Raw genomic sequence first — 20795 nt, forward strand, 5'->3', positions numbered from 1 at the left:
TTGGGGGTGGGTGGGGGGGGGCTATGAAAAGACTCCAACTCTAGAAAGTACCCGCTTGATTAAACTAATTTGTACCTGCAACGCTACGTATTAGCTTCAGCTGAACTGGAAATAGAAATGGCCAGAGGAAGAGATTACCTCACAGCAATTAATGACTCTGTCAGGGTGCATGTAAGCATGTGTGTTGTACTAAGATTAAACAAATCTAAGCTGTCAAATGTTCACTTGTTCATTTATATATATTTTTTTCTGTTCGTGTATTGTTGCATGTTGAGTTTGTTTTGGTTGAAGGCAAAGCGTGTAATACACACGCTCGTCCACTAAACCAGAACGTGCAATAGGTACGCCTGCCGCTGTCCAGGTGTAAGAATGACATGCTTTGCTGTTGTGGACGAGCGTGTGTATTACACGCTGACAGGAAACAAACTCGTGATTTAGGATTTTTTTTCTTTTTTTCTTTTTTACAAAAAACATAGGTGTGTTTATTACACGCTTTGCCATGTTACCGAGCCATTGAGGGATGTTGTTCAACCAAAACAAAGTGTTTGAAGTCGGCATTCTGGGCTTTCACTGTTTTCAAGTATTTAATTGATGAATGAATGAATTGATTAAGTGGAAAACAGAAAAATGTTGTCTTCACATTCAAACTTTGCCAGTTATTCTAATCTGGTGTTTAGCTTCATGTTACAAAGTTTACTCTTTTTTTTTTTTTCTTCTTCATCTTTTTCATTGCATTGATTACAAATAGTGGAAGATGCTGTTTGGTTTTCATATTTAAGCATCAACAGTTGTCGTTGTGTCGTTGTGTGCAGTATTTAGTTGTTTGGTTTGTGTTCCTGTCAATGACTAAAAAATCTTTGGCGGGAACAATATTGTTGTGCGGTTGTTTAATATTGAGTTTGTCCAAAGCTTTACGCTCAACTGATGAAAGTAGTTTGGTTGTTTTGGTTGTTTTTTCATGGGAATCACGTCATATTTGATGAAACCACACCCACAAAACTTTAATATAATCACTGTTTTATAACTTAATATCTTATTTTGGCAAATTTGCATTTCTAGAGACAAAAAAATAAGAATTTAAACCAGGTTTTTAGAACTTATGGGTTCGAATTAAGGGTTTATTTTTACTTGTTGCATGAAGCAAGTTTTGGCTGTATGGACCACAAATATATCCAACACTTTTTTTAAAATTCATAACTAATTGGGCTGCAGCATCAGTCAATCATCAGTGCATCCTCTTCTGTTTTCTGGCACAAAAACATTGACTGAGCGTATTGATTTGTTTCTTTCTGTGTCTGTGTTTCCTCCTTCTTTGTGAGAAACACCTTAATTATCCTGAACGACTCATTTGTCCTTTTCATACTTTCCATGCTTTCTTTGGTGTGTTAAGTAAACAAGATGTAAATCTGTATTATCAAAGCAACAATGGCGACGGAGCTTCTTGCATGTGACCCCTTTGGAACCGGAGCGAAAAAGATAAAGATGCTCACATGGAATACGCTTCCTGTTGGAGGGGAGCAGTAAATGCTTCCAGAGCCTCAACCCACTCTGTCCTCTTTTATTTTTTTCTTCCCCTCTTCGCCCACTGCTGTCAGAAGCTTTGAACTCATAATTAGAGCGCAATTATAGTTTCACTGAATGACAGAGAGGGAGAAAAAAAAGAGATAACATCGGGGACATTGGTGAATATTGGAAGACTCAGTAGAGATAGAGAGGCAGAGAGACTGTTTTTGTTTTTTTTTGCCAGAAGACACAGAGACTTTTTCAGAGAGAGAAGATGAGATGTTCCGTCGAGAGAAACACAGCGATGGAAGGTTTGGCCGGGCAGACTCGGTCCCTGATGTATAAAATGGGAGGGTAGCTGAACAGCCATGAAATATTCTCTCTAAAGACTCTCAGCTTGCCTCGCAAGTCCTCGGTATGCTGAGAGAAGGAAGGAGGAATGGAAAGGAGGAGGAGGAGGAGGAGGAGGCGGCAAGAGAGAGATGTGGATGAGATGGAAGAGGGAATGAAAAAGAGGGGTGAAGGTGGAGAGGGAGGGAAGAGATGAGGAGAAGGGGAAGGACAGAGGTGAGAGATTGAAAGCAGCTGAAATGTATTTGAAAAAAGGGAGGAGGGAGACCTGGGGGGGAGGAGGGGGAGGTATAGGGGAGAAGTCGGTGGAGAAAGAGAAGGAACGAGTAACAACAGTGTGGGAAGGTGCAAGGGATGTAACGGAGAGAGACCGTCCTGCTCCTGTTAGCAGCTTATTACGATTTACAATGACGTGTTAAAGCTAACAGCCCCCCTAGTGGTCGAATAATTAACTGCAGTCTGGTGTCTCGGAGAAGTGATGCATTTCAGATGATGTTTTTATGAAGTCATTTTTTTTTTTTCCTGAAGAGGAAGGCAGGTTGGGCGGATGGTTCAATGCGATGGTGGTTTCGCTTCCCGTATCTAACCGCATTTGCTGTTGCCGTGACAACCAAGGGTGCGTAACTTTAGCCGTTAACTAGCCGCGCCTAAAGTTCTCTCGCGCTTCCCAACACTTTTCTACTACTGCGTCTTTAAAATGCATTTTGCTTTTTTTTCTCTATATTTTAAATCTATTCTATTTTATTAACGTCTGGTGTTTAGTTTTTATCCGTTCTTTTCCTTTATTTTTTTTAAAAATTACATTTGAACTCATTTTTATGTTCCTTTATATCTGCATTTCTTCTTCTTCTTATTAGTATTATAATTTAAAGTAAGTATTAATGTTAACACACAACACAGTTTAAGTGATCATTTCAAACCAAAACATTTATTCAGTAAACACTCTTGTGGGTCGTATTTGAAAGAAGGAACTAAAATCCTCTTTGTTTTTTGGGGGGTTGAAGGACTTGTTAAGTGATGAACAACAGTTAAAAAGTTAATGATGGCAGAGACAGAAAGGTATCTGGTAATCAATAACAAATATATTTTTTAAAAATTTAAAATTCCCTTTAAAAGAATCCTTTAAAAAGTGTAAACTGATCCAAATACAGCTGTAAGAACTGCATTAACTCCACATGAAGTAATACATAGAGTATTAAAGTGAAGGGTAGGTTCAAATATTTTATAAAAATGTTCTTACACTATACTGTAACTGAATGAGCCGACTGGCCGACGCCCCGATCTCTACTTGTACTTGAAATCCTGCCGATGTGACTGAGAATACCTTCTGTGGTCCTTTCAGTGAAGGATCCTGTTTCTGCTTTTCAGAGTGAAATCACCTGAAATGACCCACAGATGGAGGTTAATATTTAGATGTATCTGGATTGATACTATGAATAATAAACCATCCGTTCATTTTGTCTATCTTTCACGAGCTCAGACTTTCCATCAGCTGTTTCTGCCTCTGTTTTGATCATAAAGGGTTTTATATTAACTGTGGCTCTTATAGAAGTCTTGGAAACGTTTGAAATTCTGCTTCCTGGAACCGGCTGTTATAATAAAGTCAAAAGACAAAGAGAGATGAGATAAATCAAGACGGAGCCGAGGGACAGAAGTGAAGCAGAGGAGACGCGGCACGGAGAAGCAAAAGTCAGAGGAAGGTAATGAAGAGGTATGAAAGGATAAAAAGCCTGAAAGACACAGATGTTGAGATACAAGGGAATAGATGAGTGAGAGACCGTAAAAAAAGAGAGAGAGAGAGAGAGTTGAGTAACATCTAAAATGGGAGATGAGGAAAAACAAAAAAAGACGAGAGGATGTGAAGAGCCAGAGGAGAGGAGACGCAGAGAAAGGGTGAGAGAAAGAAGGGGATGTGTTGAGGAAACAGAAAAGAGAGAGAGAGTGCAAAAGAACCCCGAGGCCAAACTGAATGGGGGGGGGGGGGTATTTGACTGCAATGCGTTTTTGTAAAGTTTTATTCAGGGCAACCGAAGCAGAAACGCTTTCAGTTTGTTCTCACGTCAAAGAGGGGAAAAAAATCTGCAGAGTTATGACAGCGGACACACCCAACGCACACGGACGTAAATGAGTTCTTAATGACTTCATCAGTGTATTCATTTTTTATAATTAGATATAAGAACAACACAGAATTGTCTCTGGATATAAACAGATGCCAGATGATGTATTTGATATTATAACCTCAGACGGGCTCATCCTTAGAGGTCAGAGTTAAAAACCTCTTTTCCCAAAAAGTTGGGAAGTTGGACAATCCCTCTCCTCTTTCCTTAGTTGCATGGTAGAGATTTAACCTGCATTTGTGGACGCAGCGATGAACTGTGTTCACAGACGATGGTTTTCACAAGTGTTCCTGAGCCCATGCAGTGATTTCCACTCCAGAATAGTGTGTTTTTAATGCAGTGCTGCCTGAGGGCCCGAAGATCACCACCATCCAATATTGGTTTCCAGCCTTGTCCCTTGTGTTCAGAGATTTCTCCAGATTCTCTGAATCTTTTAATGATATTATGAACCGTAGACGATGAAATCCACTAATTCTTTGTAGTTTTACGTTGAGGAACATTATTCTTAGATTGTTGAACTATTTTCCAACACAGTCTTTCAGAGTGGTGAACCTCTCCCCATCTTCACTGCTGAGAGACTCTGCCTCTCTGAAATCATCTTTTATACCCAATCATGTTACTGATCTGTTGCCATGGTAACCTGATTAGTTGTGAGATGTTTTTACCAGGTGTGTTTTTAAAAAAATCTTTACACAACATTTTTTTGAAACGTGTTGTTGCCATCAAATTCAAAATGAACATCTATTTTTTACTAGAACAATAATATTTATCGGTTTCAACATTGGATATGTTGTTTTTGCTCTATTTTCAATTCAATTTGGGTTTTCAGGATTTGCCAATATTTACATTTTACACAGTGTTTCGACTCTTTTGGAAACAGTGTTGTAGAAGGCATAATGTAAACACTTTTATTCATGTGTCTTGGTTGTGGGTGAAACCCTAAAATAATCAAAGTGTAAAGCATCAACCAAAAACCCCAAAAAGTAGGTTGAGAAAAACCGTCAGGATGAAATAGGAATAAGGGGAATCCTCAAAGCGGACACTGGAGCGTCGACCCGGCGGCGCTGCCTCCAGTCCACCGACAGATCACCGAGAACTAAACCTGACAGAAAGAAAGCAGCGGCACAAAGCGAAGGGTCACATCAGGCTGCTGCTGAGCCCACACCTGCCCACCCTCAGGGGTCGAAGTCAGATCCAGACCGAAGCCACAGATGCCCAGCAGAGGGGATAGTTAACATCCCTTACCTTCCTGGAAATGTCAGTCTAAAATGTCAGTGCACCACACATGATATCTTAAATATTTTTTGGATTACTGCCATAAAATGCAACTGTTTCTGTTCCCCTGAGGATGAACCCTTTTTCATGTTAATGACCTCATGACTTTTACTGTAATGCCACCCTGGGGAAAGACATTTAAAAAAGAAAATTGAATTCGTTAGTTTGCCTTTTGTTCCAACTGGTGAGTTCACTGAGACACTGCGACTATAGTTGCTTTTAACAAAACAAGTCTACGGCTGCCGAACGGTTTTTATCCCTCCTGAAATAAAACTACTCACTTACAAGCGCACCAAACAAAAAGATGCACAACCGACATGCCTTGTTTTTGTTTTTGTTTTTATTTGTTCTACTTACGTCTGTTATTCCGATTATGTTTGTTGTTACAATTGTTTTTACACCATTTTGTTCAACTCGAGAACCCCACTTGGTCCAGTTTTAAGTATTACGTCTAAATGTTAATTACTTATATTGCACTATAAAAACATGATTAATGTTCAAAAATAAAAAAAATTTGGAACATTAATAAAACATGCAACACAGACCTGGAAGTAGAAACTACACCTCCTGCTGCTTTTAAGACTAGGAAATGTAAATGAACACGACTTAGGCTTTAGTAACACCTGTCGGCCTCCGATGGTACCAACGTCCTCCCTCCTGTGACTGCAGCTTGTTTCTGGATAAAAGCATCAAACCAAATCTCATGACAACCGGCAATTTTAGCAGCAGCAGCAGCTCACAAAGACTCTGCGAGCATCGTAATAGTACGCCGCCACACACAGTGTCTCTGTTTGTTCTGCAGACTCTTGACGAAGGTGTTGACGGATGTGTGTGACCTTCAGTAAACTCAGCTGCCCATCTCTCGTCTTTTTTTTTTATTTGACTGAACTTGTGTGTTTCCTCTCTCTGCAGATACACCAAGATGAAAACGGCCACCAACATTTACATCTTTAACCTGGCACTGGCCGACTCTCTGTACTTGGCCACGCTACCTTTCCAGGTAGGACTTTATCGAGCATCACACTAAGTATTTCAAATCATTCACTTTTTACAGTGTTTTTCTTGAACGAGAAGGAAATGAAATGTTGTTCTCTCAATCCTGAGCCTGCACTAAATCAAAGTCACACATCGTCACGGAAATATTTGAAACTTTGGGTAACACTTCATAACTCTTCAACAGATATGAGTAATGTATTGCTTTATGCCTCATCATGTAAATACCGCTGCTTCATCACCACATTACTGCGTCTTCTAATTCTCCACAAACCTACCATGCTGATACTTTTGTAATTTCTTTGTAAATGAGATGTAAACATGTGTCCGGATAAAAGTTTTGTCTGTTTTTTGTTATGTTTTCTACGTTTGAGTGAACACGTTTTTTGGGGTTTTTTTGCCTCCAGCTGTATTTCTATCCTCAGTCTTGGATTTCTGGATGTTTCCGCAGGGCACCGATGTGTTTCTGGGTTTCTGGCCGTTTGGGAACGCCCTGTGCAAGGCGGTGGTGTCTATCGACTACTACAACATGTTCACCAGCACCTTCACCCTGACGGTGATGAGTATGGACAGGTACGTGGCCGTCTGCCACCCTGTCAAAGCGCTGGACATGAGAACTCCTCACAAGGCCAAGGTAAACAAACAAAACAAAAGAAATACGCTTCGTTTCAAAGTGACATATTTACCATGTTTCAAAACCTTCACACCTCCTTTGCGCTCACTTAGAGCGACCACAGTGATGCCGCTCTGCACTCAGATGGTATTCTGGAGAGAATACATGTTATAAATGAATATGAATGAAGTGAAATAGATATTATTTGCTGTCACTGAAAGCCTGAAACACAGAAATTGTTTTTTAGTATAACTGCACAGTGATGTGCATTTGCAGTGATGCAAAGCAAACAAACTGTAAATTAAATCACTTTTGTGTTTATTTTTTACTATTTCACAAGTAAACTTTAACAATGATGATTTACTGAAAAGTTTTTTATGCCCTTGTGCTTCAGGTCCTTTCAGATCTGTAGCGATAAGGGTTATTAAATGATGCATCTCACTGTCACGTCGTGGTGTGTTCAGGTGGTGAATATCTGCGTGTGGGTGTTGGCCTCTGCCTTCGGTGTGCCGGCGATGGTCATGGGAAATGTAGAAAAGGAGCATTACAGTGAGTAATTCACACAAACACCATATGCAAATAAATAAACAGTACACTGTACAAAACTGTAACTGACTATAATAACTAAATAACTCTGAATAAATAAGTAAATATCAAGTAAACAAACAAAAAGGTGAATTTTTTGACAAAAACGGTAAGAAAAAATTCAAAGACAGATAATTAGCGGCACAAAAACAAAACCAATGGTGCAAAAATATTCAGTAAGGTGAGGCTTTTTGGAGACAACCTCTAGTGGCACTCGGTGGTATTGCAGCTTAAGACACTTCTGCATCGGCCTCGTTTTTCAGACCTCAAGATACAAACTCTTGTATATAAATTCTATGCTTTATAAACATGAATTCAATGAGAATTTATTTCCATACACACATTGAACCCACCATGGCATCGTACTGGTGCTGATCAGAGGCACAACTTCAATTCTCTTGTTTTATTCAACAGTTCTAATTATTTGTGTAAACTCAGACATCCAACAGAAAAGTCCAGAAACCCGTCTTGTGATTTTGCTCATGCTGAGTGTCGTATTTTTTAATATGCCAGCACATGTTCAGAAACCTTCACGCCAGGTGCTGAGCTCAGCCTCGAGTACGTTTTCCAATATGAAGGATGTGTGTTCGTGTTATTTCACCATTTCAAGTTCAGATTTGTTGATCTGAATCTGTGAGGATTCATTAAAGATGGATGAGAAATAATAAACAGTGATTCTGAATACATTTTCTCTGAACTATAAATAGTCCAAAAGCACGAATATATTTTGCTCAGTGAAATATCAGGATGCTGCTGACTTTGTAGGAACATGCTAACAAGGTTCCCTTTTTACCTCACAGACAATCAGAGAGGATGGATTCTTATATAACTTAAGTGCTAATACCAGTATTTAATTCTTTATAAATAATTTGCTCTCATGGCCTCCAGGTTTTAATGTTTAAGTGATGCCGGGCTTTGATGCTTTCCCAGAGTGGGATAAAGGATGTGCTAATGAGACAAGTATTAATAACCTTGTGGGCCTGCAGCCCCAGAACACTAAACCCCATGTAGAGTTCCCATTTGGCTGCTACTGTGCCTGAAATTTCAAAGATGGCGGTTGGTATGGAAGCGGCTCGGCTCTGTCTTTCTTGCGTTCTTTGTATTTTAGTTGTGCGAGTTAGTCTGTTCAGTAAAGCAGTGGGTCTCGTCACATCTGATCAGTCCCAGTTTATCTGTATCGGAGGCGGCTGCACAGGTGCCGGAGTTGACTCAACTTTCTTCCCCTCAAAAAAACAAACCTGTGTTCCCCGAAGAAGCAGAAAAAGCCAGCCGGGCTACTAGCGAGGCTAAAGGCTAACCCGTCTCTCTCCAACAAGACAGATCCGATCAGAAGAAGAACTGTGGTCAGCAAACCGAGCGAGTCAGTCATTAAACACACCTCCGCCCTCCTCACCTGAAACACAGGTAACCCTCAGTGTCCTCACTCTGCACCATCGACTGCACCTCCATCAACTCCTTCATTAAATTTGCAGGCGACCGCAGTAGTCGGTCTGATTTCAGACCTGAAGGTAGATCATCTGACGGTGTAAAGACGGATGCTGCGTTCAAATGTAACTTGTGATCTCGTGGTTACGACACGAGAAGTCCTTATTCACCAAATGCTTGGCGTTCAAGAGGTTAATTGGTAAAAAAAAAAAAAAAAAAAAAAAAATGTTGCTGGGCAACGTGGATGGCGTCTAGAAGCCACAGAGGCTCACAATTTAGTGAGCTAAGAGACGGGTATTGAAACGCAGGAAATACAAAGACACAGAAGGAAGAGATGAGGCCGTTGGGAAGATCAACATGTTCCTCAGCTGTCGGCTGTTATCTAAGTTATGAAGACAAACTACAATATGTCAACTGAACATCCAACGATAAATTAACTTCCATGACCTCTGAGCTTTCTGTAAACATCAGCCAACACGTCACAACTGGTGAACTCGAGGCTGAGAGAAGATTAAGAGTTCCGAGGTGGTGAATACCACAAGAGGGCGCTGTTCAGACAGACTCTCCTCATGTACACGATGAATACGACCCTGTTTGAACAAAGCAAATGAGCTGGTTCAGAACACCAGACCAAAGACATGAAGAAAAGACCCAACAAAGACTCGTCTTCCTCACAAAGCTGAAGACGTCCAAACTCTTTCTGCATGAGCGCAACTAAAACCCTCCCGACGAACTTCTCTATGAGCAGAAAGACGGCGGCATCGTGTGGTGACGGCGGCCCGGCGCCGAACCGGAGACACCGTCTTATCACACACCCTGGCAACTTCCTGTTTGAGCAGCCGCCGACTGCCAAACGATTTCTGAACCATAAAAATCCAGAACCAACAGACTGACGAGTTTCTGTACCGGAGCCGAGGCTTTCATCACAACCCTCCCACAGAGAAATGGAGAAGCAGACACACAAATACACAAAACCATGAAGGACTGATGCACTGAAGTCACCCACAACCAGCTGCTTTCACTCCTGTGCTCTCCAAAGCTGCTGCAACACTTTACGCTTTATTCTGATGCAACCTAGCGTGAAATAGACACGCCAGTCCACGACAGAAAAATGTGAAATAGACACGCTTTGGTCTGTGTAGGTGTCGCAGTTACACATTTTGAAAGTGTAAAATAACATGCGTGTAACAAAAACGTGTGCCTGAAGCCCAATGAAGTTTCTAACAGTTGGAGAGTTTTAAGTTCCTGACGGTGTCTTTGATACCCGGTAACACCGACCTGAGATCAGCAGCTTCATTCTCATATAGACTCCTTTCATTTGTCTTCCTGCAGACGGTCTCTGCTGAGTGGATCCACCTGGGTCCTCCTCTGTCTGCTCACTGACTGAGTGTGTGTGTTTGTTACAATGAATCATCTGGCTCAGGCACTGATGTACTTTAGTGCAGGTCACACACACACACACACACACACACACACACACACACACACACACACACACACACACACACACACACACACACACACACACACACACACACACACACACACACACACACACACACACTAATATTTATAGGTGGAATATTAATGGAAGAGTCTTGCACTGGAACAGATTCTACTTTACACATATTGAGTCGTGTGTGTGTGTGTGTGTGTGTGTGTGTGTGTGTGTGTGTGTGTGTGTGTGTGTGTGTGTGTGTGTGTGTGTGTGTGTGTGTGTGTGTGTGTGTGTGTTTGTTTGTCATGTAGGGCTGTGGGTGAGTGATGATGAGTGTTTATGTGTGTTTGTGATCTGATTGTGTGCTCGCAGCGCCGGGATATCACCCGTAAACTTTATGCTGCTCACCAGATGGCAGCTCTTCTCCTAAAAAGGCCAAAATATTCCAACAATTCGTCTCTGTTACTATGGCAACATGTGCACAAAGACTTTCAGCTGACCTCTCATGAACAAACACATTTTGAGTTGAAACAAACACAAAGATGGAAATGAGCGAATCGTGTCATCAGCAGATAAACAGCCACGTTTTAAAGGGTTAGTTTGTATTTTTTTGACGTGGTGTTATTTGAGCTACTTATCCTTCAGTCCGTGTTTATTATATCATTATATTATCCCGTTTCCTTGGCAATACATGTTCTTTTTCCGTATTCCTGGACATAAGCACACCTAAGCCGCCCTTTGTGTTGTTTGACAGAAAGAAAGGTCAATAAAAATATTGTAAATACCGCAACATACACTTAAACTGATATTCTGGTAGCTGTTAGCTTCCTTACCCAAAATAACATGTGAATTTCACGTGCAAAAACCCAAATGATAACATGTGACCCTGTATGCATGTTGTGCACAATGGAAACCTGTATTTTGCACATGGGAAGCCCATTCCACGTGAAGACCTCTTTCCTTTGACGCTTTCCTTCCCGGTGTTACAGCCAGAGAAATATCTTCTGCCGCTTCTCGAGCGGAGAGCTTGTTACTCCGATGTTGCTCGTCACCGCCTGCCTCTCAATTTTACAATTGATTTTGCTGCTTTATTTTTATTTGTTTTAAGTTTGCATTGCCAAGTTTTCACTTCTGTCTGATTACAGACGGGGAGCCTCTTCTGGCCTTTCCCAGATCTGTCGGCGACTTCCTATTAAATCCATCCTTGAATCCCAGTTTAGCGCTTTTACACTCTATTATTGTGTTATCTTTGTTCGGTATAAAGATGTGCAAATGTTTTTGAGAATTATTCAAAGAGCTGTTGGAGACAGAGAAAGAAAAACTAATCGATTCCCTTTTAATATTTATGTTAATGGAAAACATCAAATCTTTTGCAGACACATGCCTACACACAGTTCAGTTATTATCGGGGGCTGTTTTGCAGTTAAATCGAGTAAAATGCTGTCGCTAGCAGGGAAATGGGGAGGTCTAGTGGTTATATTGATCCAGTCTCAGCCTGCAGCTACAGTCTAATCCTAGAATCATTTTTATTAGTCTACTCTACAGCTTAGCAACATCTCAGTTCTCTTCTCTCTTGTGTCTGCTTTGCTTTCTAATTTATTGTGTTTTCTCAACTTTCTCCCTCCCATATTTTGTCTCCTCGACTTCTTCTTATTCACTTTGTTTCTTTTCATTTAATTCCCGTCTCCTTTGGATTTCAATCTAATCTCATTAATTTCATTTGCATCTCCTCGATCGTCTTATTTCATTGTTTCTTTTATTTCCATTTTAGTATCAACCTTGTTGAATAAATCGTATCTTTTTATTCTCATCTCACTGATTTCATTCTCATCTACTTCATTTCATTCTCATTTCTTTTACATCTCATTGCGACCCGGTTACACAGCAAAGCGTGAAATAGCCACGTTTTCCTGGAGTGAACGAAAATTAAACCTATACTGGATGCATACAGCCCTGTGATTTACAGGGAAATTATACTTTTAGGAAAAACACATGGTTCGGGTTAGGAGACTAAAAACAACTCGAGAACATCGTTGTCCTTTGTACTTGGTCACATGATCCTATGTCACGTTAGTTTTGCATACGTTAGTTTCACGCTTACAAAACGTGAAACTGTCACGCTGAGAGAGGCCAAAGCGTGGCTCTCACGTTTTGCTGTAGCAGACGGGCGTGTCTATTTCACCCTATGCCGTGATACTGGGTTTCTCATTTACATCCTTGTTATTTCATTCTCATTCTTCTAATTGTTCTCTTCTTATCACCTTCACATCATCTCCTTGTTTGCATCCCCTGACTTTCCCCTGAGTTTCCCCTCTCCTCCCTCTTTCTCTGTCTTAACGACAGTATCTCTAATTTGGTCATTCTCATTTAATTGTCGTCACATTCACGCATGATTCTGACCTTTATTGCATTAACATCACCTCCATTTCCTGATCGTCTCTTCCCTTGTTTCCGTCTGATTTTGTTTTCAGTCTGCCCATTGTCCTCTTCCTCCCGTCGCTTCCTCTCCCTCTGGTCGTCCTTATGACTCTGCTTGCTGTGCAGCAAATTGGCATTCAGGCATAAAAAACAGGGTTCACGCGACTCCACTTCTCCTCGTCTCCTTTCTCTGCCCGTCTCCTCCAAACAGAACCGAGAGGGGTCAGAGCGACTTCGTAACCCGACAGCTGCAGGGAAAGTCATGGCGAGCGGCTCGCCGGTAATTGGGGTCAAAAGCGTCACCCAAAGACGCAGTGGCGGAGAGGAAGCTGTAATCAGGAGACACCCTGCTGTCACCAATAGACGCGCTGACTAATCCATTCAGAAAAAACGTTAAATGTGTCATCGTGTTTTTTCTGGTACCATATTTGTGTCAACAACACAGCGGTTACACTGTAAAAAAACAGTTTCTTACATTTTCTTTGGAGTGCAACCTAAAACTTTTCCTTCAAAGCAGTTCTGTTTTAGAGAAACCTGCAAAGTATGATTTGTTTTGGTCCTTGGTTATACAGCAGATCTCTTCTTTGAAGCACGCTTTCATTGCATCCTCTCCTGCAACAACATGCATATACAAGTATAATTTTGGGCCAACAAGTGCAACTGACTGCAATTTGAAAATGATAAATAAGGAAATATCTTATTTGCATTTCTAAAGATATACCATTGGTAGCTAAAACAACATAACTGAAGGTTTTTGCTGATTTCTTTGGCTGTTGACAGCTTGTTTGCCTAAAACTAGCATTCAGACATGTAGAAAACAAGCTTTAGAAATGGAAAAGGCTGAAGAGGCTGAGAGCTGGTGTTATTGGGTGTTCATCACGATTACTTCCATCTATTTAAGACCAAGAGTCTTCAACCTTTTTGCCTCTGAAAAAAGACACTTTTCACTTTCATTTTGTCCAAATAGTTCTCAGGAAAACGGTAACATTTATTCACATAGCTGAGCTCCACCCAAACCAGCTGAAAAAAACTCTAATAACAAACCGATACTCAACACACACATATTCAACCAGTAGCTCGTGAGCTATTGCTTGGAGACCCCCGATTTAGACCAATTAGCAGCGTCAAAAGGATCGAATTTGATGAAAATTTTACACATTTATTAAGTAAATGCATTATATATCACATACAAACAAAAAAAAGGAGCTGAAAACAACTTTTAAAAGACAACAGTCTATTTACCAAACCGACAAAGAGTCTTCATGGTGCACAATGAAGCACCAAAAGTCGTCCAACAATGACAGGGTTGTAAAAGAGGTGATGAAACGTTCGTCACAGACCCTACAAATAAGACAGAAAGTGTGTTTGCGTCTGTCGATGTACGCCTCGGTGCTCGTACCGTGTCGAGGAGAGTGTCTGCGGTGCTGCAACACAACTCTGACAGGTGCAAATGGTTTTGGATCCGGCGTGATGAGTCGGGTGACTCCAGCGGTGCAACGGCCCAGCTGTCGCCGTTCGGATACTGTTTGATGACTGTTCCGCAAAAGAGGAGTTTTAGACTTTACTTTCATTTAAAGCAGAGGAGATATTTACAAAATGATCCCGGTGGAAAAGCTTTAACAACTCATAGTTCTGGCTATGACAGAGCTTCGCCCGGCGTTTAAAGGATTGGCTCATGTCGGGACACCTGTTGTTAAGAATTTCAGCTCCATTTGAGTAAAGACCAAGTGACACAGGAGCTTCGATCTGTTTCTGAAGGAATCCTCTTGTGATTTTGGAGATTTCTCCACCCTGAAATCAGACGCTAAACACGGCTGAGACACTGAACCTTCTTCTTTCCCTACTGAGTGACATCAAGGCCTTCATGGAGTCGAGGAAGGAGGATACCGCTCTGTAGTCTGAGGCCGAGTGGCCACTTGATTTTAATGTTCCTGACTGACGTAACTAAGAACCTTAATCATATGAACCTAGTGCCGTTCAAAGTAAAACTGTCCACTGGTTGGTAGTGGGCGGGGCTTAGAAGATAGCCTGGTAACAAAGGTGTAAAAAAAAAAATGGCTGTGGTTCTAGCAAAAAAAGCAGCTTTTTTTTGTCAATTTTTGCCTTGAGAATTGAACGCTGCATGCTTCCAGCTTTGTCTTCGGTTTTTTGACCACCAACCAAAAAATAACTTGTTACAGACACCATATGTCGGGTGGTGCTCAGCTGGAGCTAAACACAGCTGCTGAGCTCGACTCCCTTTTTTTTTTTTTTTTTTTTTTTTACAAGCACACTTTATGTTTGGCAATGAAATTGGCTGAGAAATCACAACCTCCCCTGTCAGTTTTTCTCTGAACAATTACAATAATATAATGTAATAGTGTGAATCTTACACACTAAAACTGTAAGGAAATGCATAAAAGAGAAAAACTCTGCTGAATTTTAGAGGGTTTTAATGTAAAATGTGAATGTTGAATATCAACACCTGTTTTGTGGGTGGATCTCAGCAATGTGAACAAATGTTAATACGAATATAAAACACAGGTAGCTGTTGGCCCACTTTCATTGAGTCAAATTAACTCTCAGAGGGAAAAAGGTTAGCGACCCCTCGTGCAAAGTAACGCATTAAAATGGAGTTTTCTTTAATGAAGTGGAAGAAGAAACCTTCATGGAATCACTGCGGTCCTGATTTATTACGACACATTGAAGTTCAACCCTTTGTGAATTCTCGCTGTTATTTCTTCATCATCCAAACAGCAGGAAGTAAACTTCAATAAATGAGCAATTATAAAGGCAAATAGTTATGCTAATATGATTGTCTTACAGTAACTGTATAATTAAATCTGCCTCATTATCTATGTTGGTTCTGTATCTTTTATGAGTTAGTTATTGTAAAAGCAGTGATACATACAAGTGTAATTTGTGACGTGATTGGTGTATTCAATTCACATTAGGCCTTTTTAACCACACTACGTTTATACTTTACACATTTCGTCACCACCGTGAGTCAGACGTGCTAACATAGGTGAACATCTGCAGGTTTCAGAACGTCAAGGTCGTTCCTTCGCAGCATTAGCTTACGAAGGATTGTCTCAATAGAGCTCGAACAGCACTTCCACCAATGCTAATAAATCACTGCTGTTTCTATATTTATCTCCTTGTCTTCTTTTGTTTCCCGCCTCCATGTTGCACATATGTGGCAGCGAGAATATTGTGATCTTATAACAGAAGTGCGGCTGCAGTTTTTTATTTCCCCCAAAAAAAGAAAAGCTTCTGTCACATTTCTGCCTCTCGGTTCATCTTTGCATTCTGTGTTCCGTTTTATTTTGTAGTATTTTATCTTTGTCATTTCAGTTCCTGTCCTCTGACCAACTGTTAGCACGTCAGCGTGCTAAGAATGTTTTAGTGTAATCAAGCTGCACCACTACAAAGTACAGATACAATCAAAGAAAATGAATACTTACAAAGGGATATACACACTGTTTATATATACTCATGCAGTATCCTGTTGTGGACTTATGAGTGTATTAAAGGCTTGAAGAACCGGGTTGATGGCAAAATATTGAATGTGGAAGGTGGTGTTCAGCTTCAGTTTAACCAAAGTAAAAAGTTTCCAGGTGTTCAGGTGGGACGGCATCGGGATCCAATCATGGCGATGGTCCTCCGGCAGAAAATGAAATGGAAGCTTTACGGGCAGGAGGGGATAGAAAAGGAAGAAACGATGAGTGAAACTGTTAGCAAAGGTGAAAGGGAGATGGAAAAGGAAGCCGGAGAGAATGCTGTTGGGCTCTGATTGAAAATGAAAGAAGGAGGTGCAGAGGAGATTAGCAATAAGAGAGAGGAGAAAGCAAGAAAATGAAAAGGAACTTGTAGAAAGGAAATGGGAAGAACACACGAACAATTTATTTAATTCAGATAACAAAACTAGAGTAAAAGAATATGAAGTTGAGGAATGACCAAGAGAGTAGAAACTGGAAAACGTGAGAAGAGGAGATGAAAAAAACTAAGTTGCAAAGTGGAAAAAGAGAAGAAAAAAAAAAACAAACAAAAAACATGAATATCTGGAAAAAGACGGTAAAGGGCAAAAAAGTTTGATCAAAAGGCAAATCTATAGGTGAAAAAAAGAAAAAAATGGTAAGAGGTTTAAACAAAATGAACAAAATAGGTTTGAACCAGAGGTAAAGCGAGTAAGAGAGGGAATCAGGGAACTGAAAGAAAATAGATGAGAAGAGCGATGGGAAAAAAGAAATGGTCAAAGCTGAAAGGAAAAAAATGAAAAAACAAGAGGTCGGCAAAACGCAATGGAGGAGAAAGAAAAGTTAAATGAGAGGATCGAAGGCAGAGGTGGTGAATCATCAAGTGTGAAATGGAAACAAGGATGAGGAACAGACTCCTGGTTATATATGAAAGAAATAAAGCTACACAGAAAAAGGTATGAAGAGATCTCAGGAAAAAGAAAAGATGTGAAACACAAAAACCTTTTATATGAGAAAGAGTTAATGGCCCCTGGAAGAATAGCTGCTGTAATGCAACATCTAATGTGGATCTTAATGAGCAAACTATGGTAAAGAGATGATTTAAAGTAAGAAGAAAGGAAAAACAAAAATAACGGATAGTAGAAAGAGATTAATATAAAAAAAAAAAAAAGCAAAAAGAAATAAGTTTAAGGACCAACTTCCTGTATTGAAGCTAAATTTCGTGTCTGGAGGCTTAAGGTTTTTAATTTTTTATGTACAATATGCTCTTTGAGATCCGTCTTTCTAGAAGAACTCTTGGTGTCTTAGATTGTCTTTAACTGTCACATGTTAGTTTATATTTAATAATCATATTCTCAATCTTTCTTTAGCCTAAGCCGAGTGTTTTAGTTGCTTACAGTAACATTTTCAAGTTATTTTTTTCTCCTTAGTCACTGGCGACATTTTCAGGAATGACTGACTTATAAAAAGTGACAGTTTCTTGTCTGTTGATAGTATAGACTGTAAAGTGGAGGTAATCGCAGGGTCTGAAAAGTGAAGCCAATGCAGAAGTGCCTTGAAGTGTGATACCACTGATGGCCACTCGGGGCCGGCTTCAGTAAACCTCCGGCTCCCATTCAAAAAAAACTTTCATGAAAGTCAACACACTTTTTTCTCTGGTTGGCTTTATGAAAATAATTCCATAAATAATTAGATAGGAGACCTTAAAGTATGTTCATAGGGGTACCTGGTGTGATTGACATCTGTGAGGTGAAGTCAGGTTTCCGGTGTAGGTGGGCGGGTGTTGGTGTCCAGATCCACCGTTTGTGTCCAAATATGGTCACTTCTGGCTCCAAAAAAACAAGATAGCGACAGCCAAAAGGCCAAACTGGAGGCTTTATAATGACAGTACAGAAACCAATGGGTGGCATCAAGATGGGTTTCCAATTGGTCAATCGACACTGACTATTAATCAAAAGAGTTCATGTTAAATTAAGCCTATCGGAAGGGATTGACTCCTGGTGCGTCCGGCTTGGTCGAGCATGTTGGACTTTCCAATGTTGGAGACCGCAGATACAAATCTGTAGAATTGAATTTGCAAAAATGTATAGAATTAAGAAAAGGAATGCTGAGAAATGCACTAAATTTCTCAGAGTGGTGACTCGTCCTCATTTGAGTTGAAGCATTGAGGTTAATCTTTGGCTAATTGTGAATACTGTTTCACTTTATGGTTTAAAAAAAACCAAGATACAACAACAGCGGTTTGTACAGAAACAGAGGGGAGAGAAAGTCATCCAGTGACATTTTAAAATGAGAGATATTTCCGAGTAGTCTTTGCGTTATTTCCGCTAACAGCTTTGGAGTGATTGACCTTTTTTCTTGCATCCGTCGCTGCCTAAAAAAACCTCTAATGAAGCAGCAGAAAATCGAATCTCTGAGATTTCTCATCTATCGGACGTCGGAAAGTTGAGAGATGCGGCATTTAAAAGTCTTCTGTCAACATACTTAGAAAGTGCACGTCAACATATTTCTGTGCGTTTAGTACTTAAGTATTTTGGTGTTGTAATACAGATTTTGGTGGTCAGAAGATCTCCGAGTGCCTTGAAACATGTATTCACACATCATGGATTTGGGCGTCCGAATGTTAACGTGTGTCCGTAAACACTCTGCGATGCAGCAGCTCGTGGTGTCTGAGGCCTGAATGCTGCGGTGGATGTAATACATACATGTCCTGACAAGCTGAGCCGTCTCTGGAGGAGCAAATCGCAGGGTATAAATTGAAGCATCCGGACGGTTCGCTGTCAAGAAATGTCGGCACTGACTGAAAAATAAATAGATGAGCGGCGATCCAGAGAGAAGAGAGACGGATGAAGAGAAGCATCGGCACGCTTGGTTTTTCTCGGGTTTTTTCGTTTCAACACGCATTCCTTTACATATGAAACCTCAGAAACTGCGCCTATGTTTGCCGTTCCATTTGACCTCTGACCCTGCGTGAAGAGGGATTATTACCCTAAAAGGGAACATCACCTTTAATCCCTTTGTTGAGTGTTGTTTACCTTCAGGTCCAGATCCGTCCACGGCATTTTTTAATACAACACACAACCTTCACGGCCCCGCCAAGCATGTTATCAGCATTCCTGTCCTTTCACACCGACTTCTACAGTCTTTGGTCAAAGGCCGGCGCGTTGGCAGGAACCGAGCCGGGACCAAAGCTTCCATTTTTTACCGGAGGACACCCAACACGCGAGATGCAGCAGATAAAAGCATCCACCAAACACAATAGATCACCTGTTTCTTTAAACACTTCCTGTTCCTATTTGTTTGATCCTGCTTCACCTCGAATGCTAATGCAGTTCATTTTTGCAGTGTGTATTTTCCAAATATTAAGCATTTATCTCATAACTAAAACACTGCATTAATGTCTCTTTATAAGCAGAGACGCAACATCATAAGTATGAAAAGTTACTTGCTTGGTTGAGGAAAAATGACATAAAAAGAACACTGGATTGATTACTTAATATTTCACGATGCCGGAAACTATTCCAGCTAAGAGGACTCTTTCAGAGATAAAAGGTTTTGAAGTAGAAACCTTGTGGTTTTCCTTTTTGTTAAATACATCGGAAAACAGGCAATGTATTTGAAGCAGTGCTCTCGGGGGGAATTGGAACATTTTGGTAATTCATTAAAAGTGCAGGACACTTATTATAATCAGAGCAACTAGAAGGCACTGAAAGAGTAACGAGCTGAAGTGTTCTCCAGCTTCCTCTTTTACTTACAGGCATCATCGATATTGCTTAAAATTCTAAGTCAGACTGATTTCTCGTCCTTGTAAACAGCCTCAGGATTAAAAAAAAATTGAATTGAATTTGTAAACGTATCCGTCCTTGGGGTTATGACTAAAACATGAAATCTCACTAATGGCAGAAATCCCAGAAGCAGCATATTTCCTCCAAAATGTAACCTGTCATTGTTCGGACCATTTGTGTGTTTTTTTTAAATTTTTTTATTATTGATCAAAAAATGTGCATTTCCAGGAGATTTCTCCTCCTTCCTTTCATCCATATCTGTGCTCTGCAAAACTCAGAGCGTGTTGTCAATTCAACAGACTGACCACGCAAAATAAGTGTTAAACTGCTGCTATGGGAAGTTCAATACTTCATACCAAAACTTTTCGAAAGCCATGCAAAAGTTTGATTGTTAAATTTCAATCGAAATGAAAATTGGAAAGACATGTTCAAATGAAAAAAAAAAACAATTACAATCTCTTAATAGTGACTTTGCAGAATGACTCTGAAAAATTAACCAGCCAATATCTTGGTATTAATTCAGGTTGAAGAGGTTCCTCACTGAAGCAATAATATTGTGATTATTCAACAAGTTACCATCTAGATAAAATATGTAATCAAAATATATTCATATTGTGGAGCAATTCGCTCTCAAAATACAAAACCTTTTGTTAGCGTGATCCCATTTCCATGGCAACACATGGGGTACGACTAACAACTGGAAAACAATCAGTGACATTTCTAGTGATGTCATGCCGATTTGAGCAGGTTCCAAATGTGCAGTTGACCAATCAGATCGCTGGGTCGGAACTACTTCTCAGTTTTCCTCTTCACTTTCTGATCCATTGCCTCAGCGGG

General features: G+C 40.4%; 1 protein-coding gene across 1 annotated transcript in view; it reads left to right on the forward strand.

The window, feature by feature from the left end:
* oprl1 (opiate receptor-like 1) overlaps nt 1-20795 on the forward strand; it is a 65700-nt gene that overhangs the window by 40181 nt on the left and 4724 nt on the right. Inside the window, exons 3-5 of the mRNA XM_069717389.1 lie at nt 6159-6246; nt 6691-6873; nt 7317-7401. Of these exons, the coding sequence (XP_069573490.1) occupies nt 6159-6246; nt 6691-6873; nt 7317-7401 (356 nt within the window). The remainder of the gene's footprint in view (nt 1-6158; nt 6247-6690; nt 6874-7316; nt 7402-20795) is intronic.

The sequence above is a fragment of the Brachyistius frenatus genome, unplaced genomic scaffold (assembly GCF_029030835.1).
Source record: "Brachyistius frenatus isolate BFR_SWC_R1_liver_20210118 unplaced genomic scaffold, ASM2903083v1 Contig_174, whole genome shotgun sequence".
Lineage (NCBI taxonomy): Eukaryota > Metazoa > Chordata > Actinopteri > Embiotocidae > Brachyistius > Brachyistius frenatus.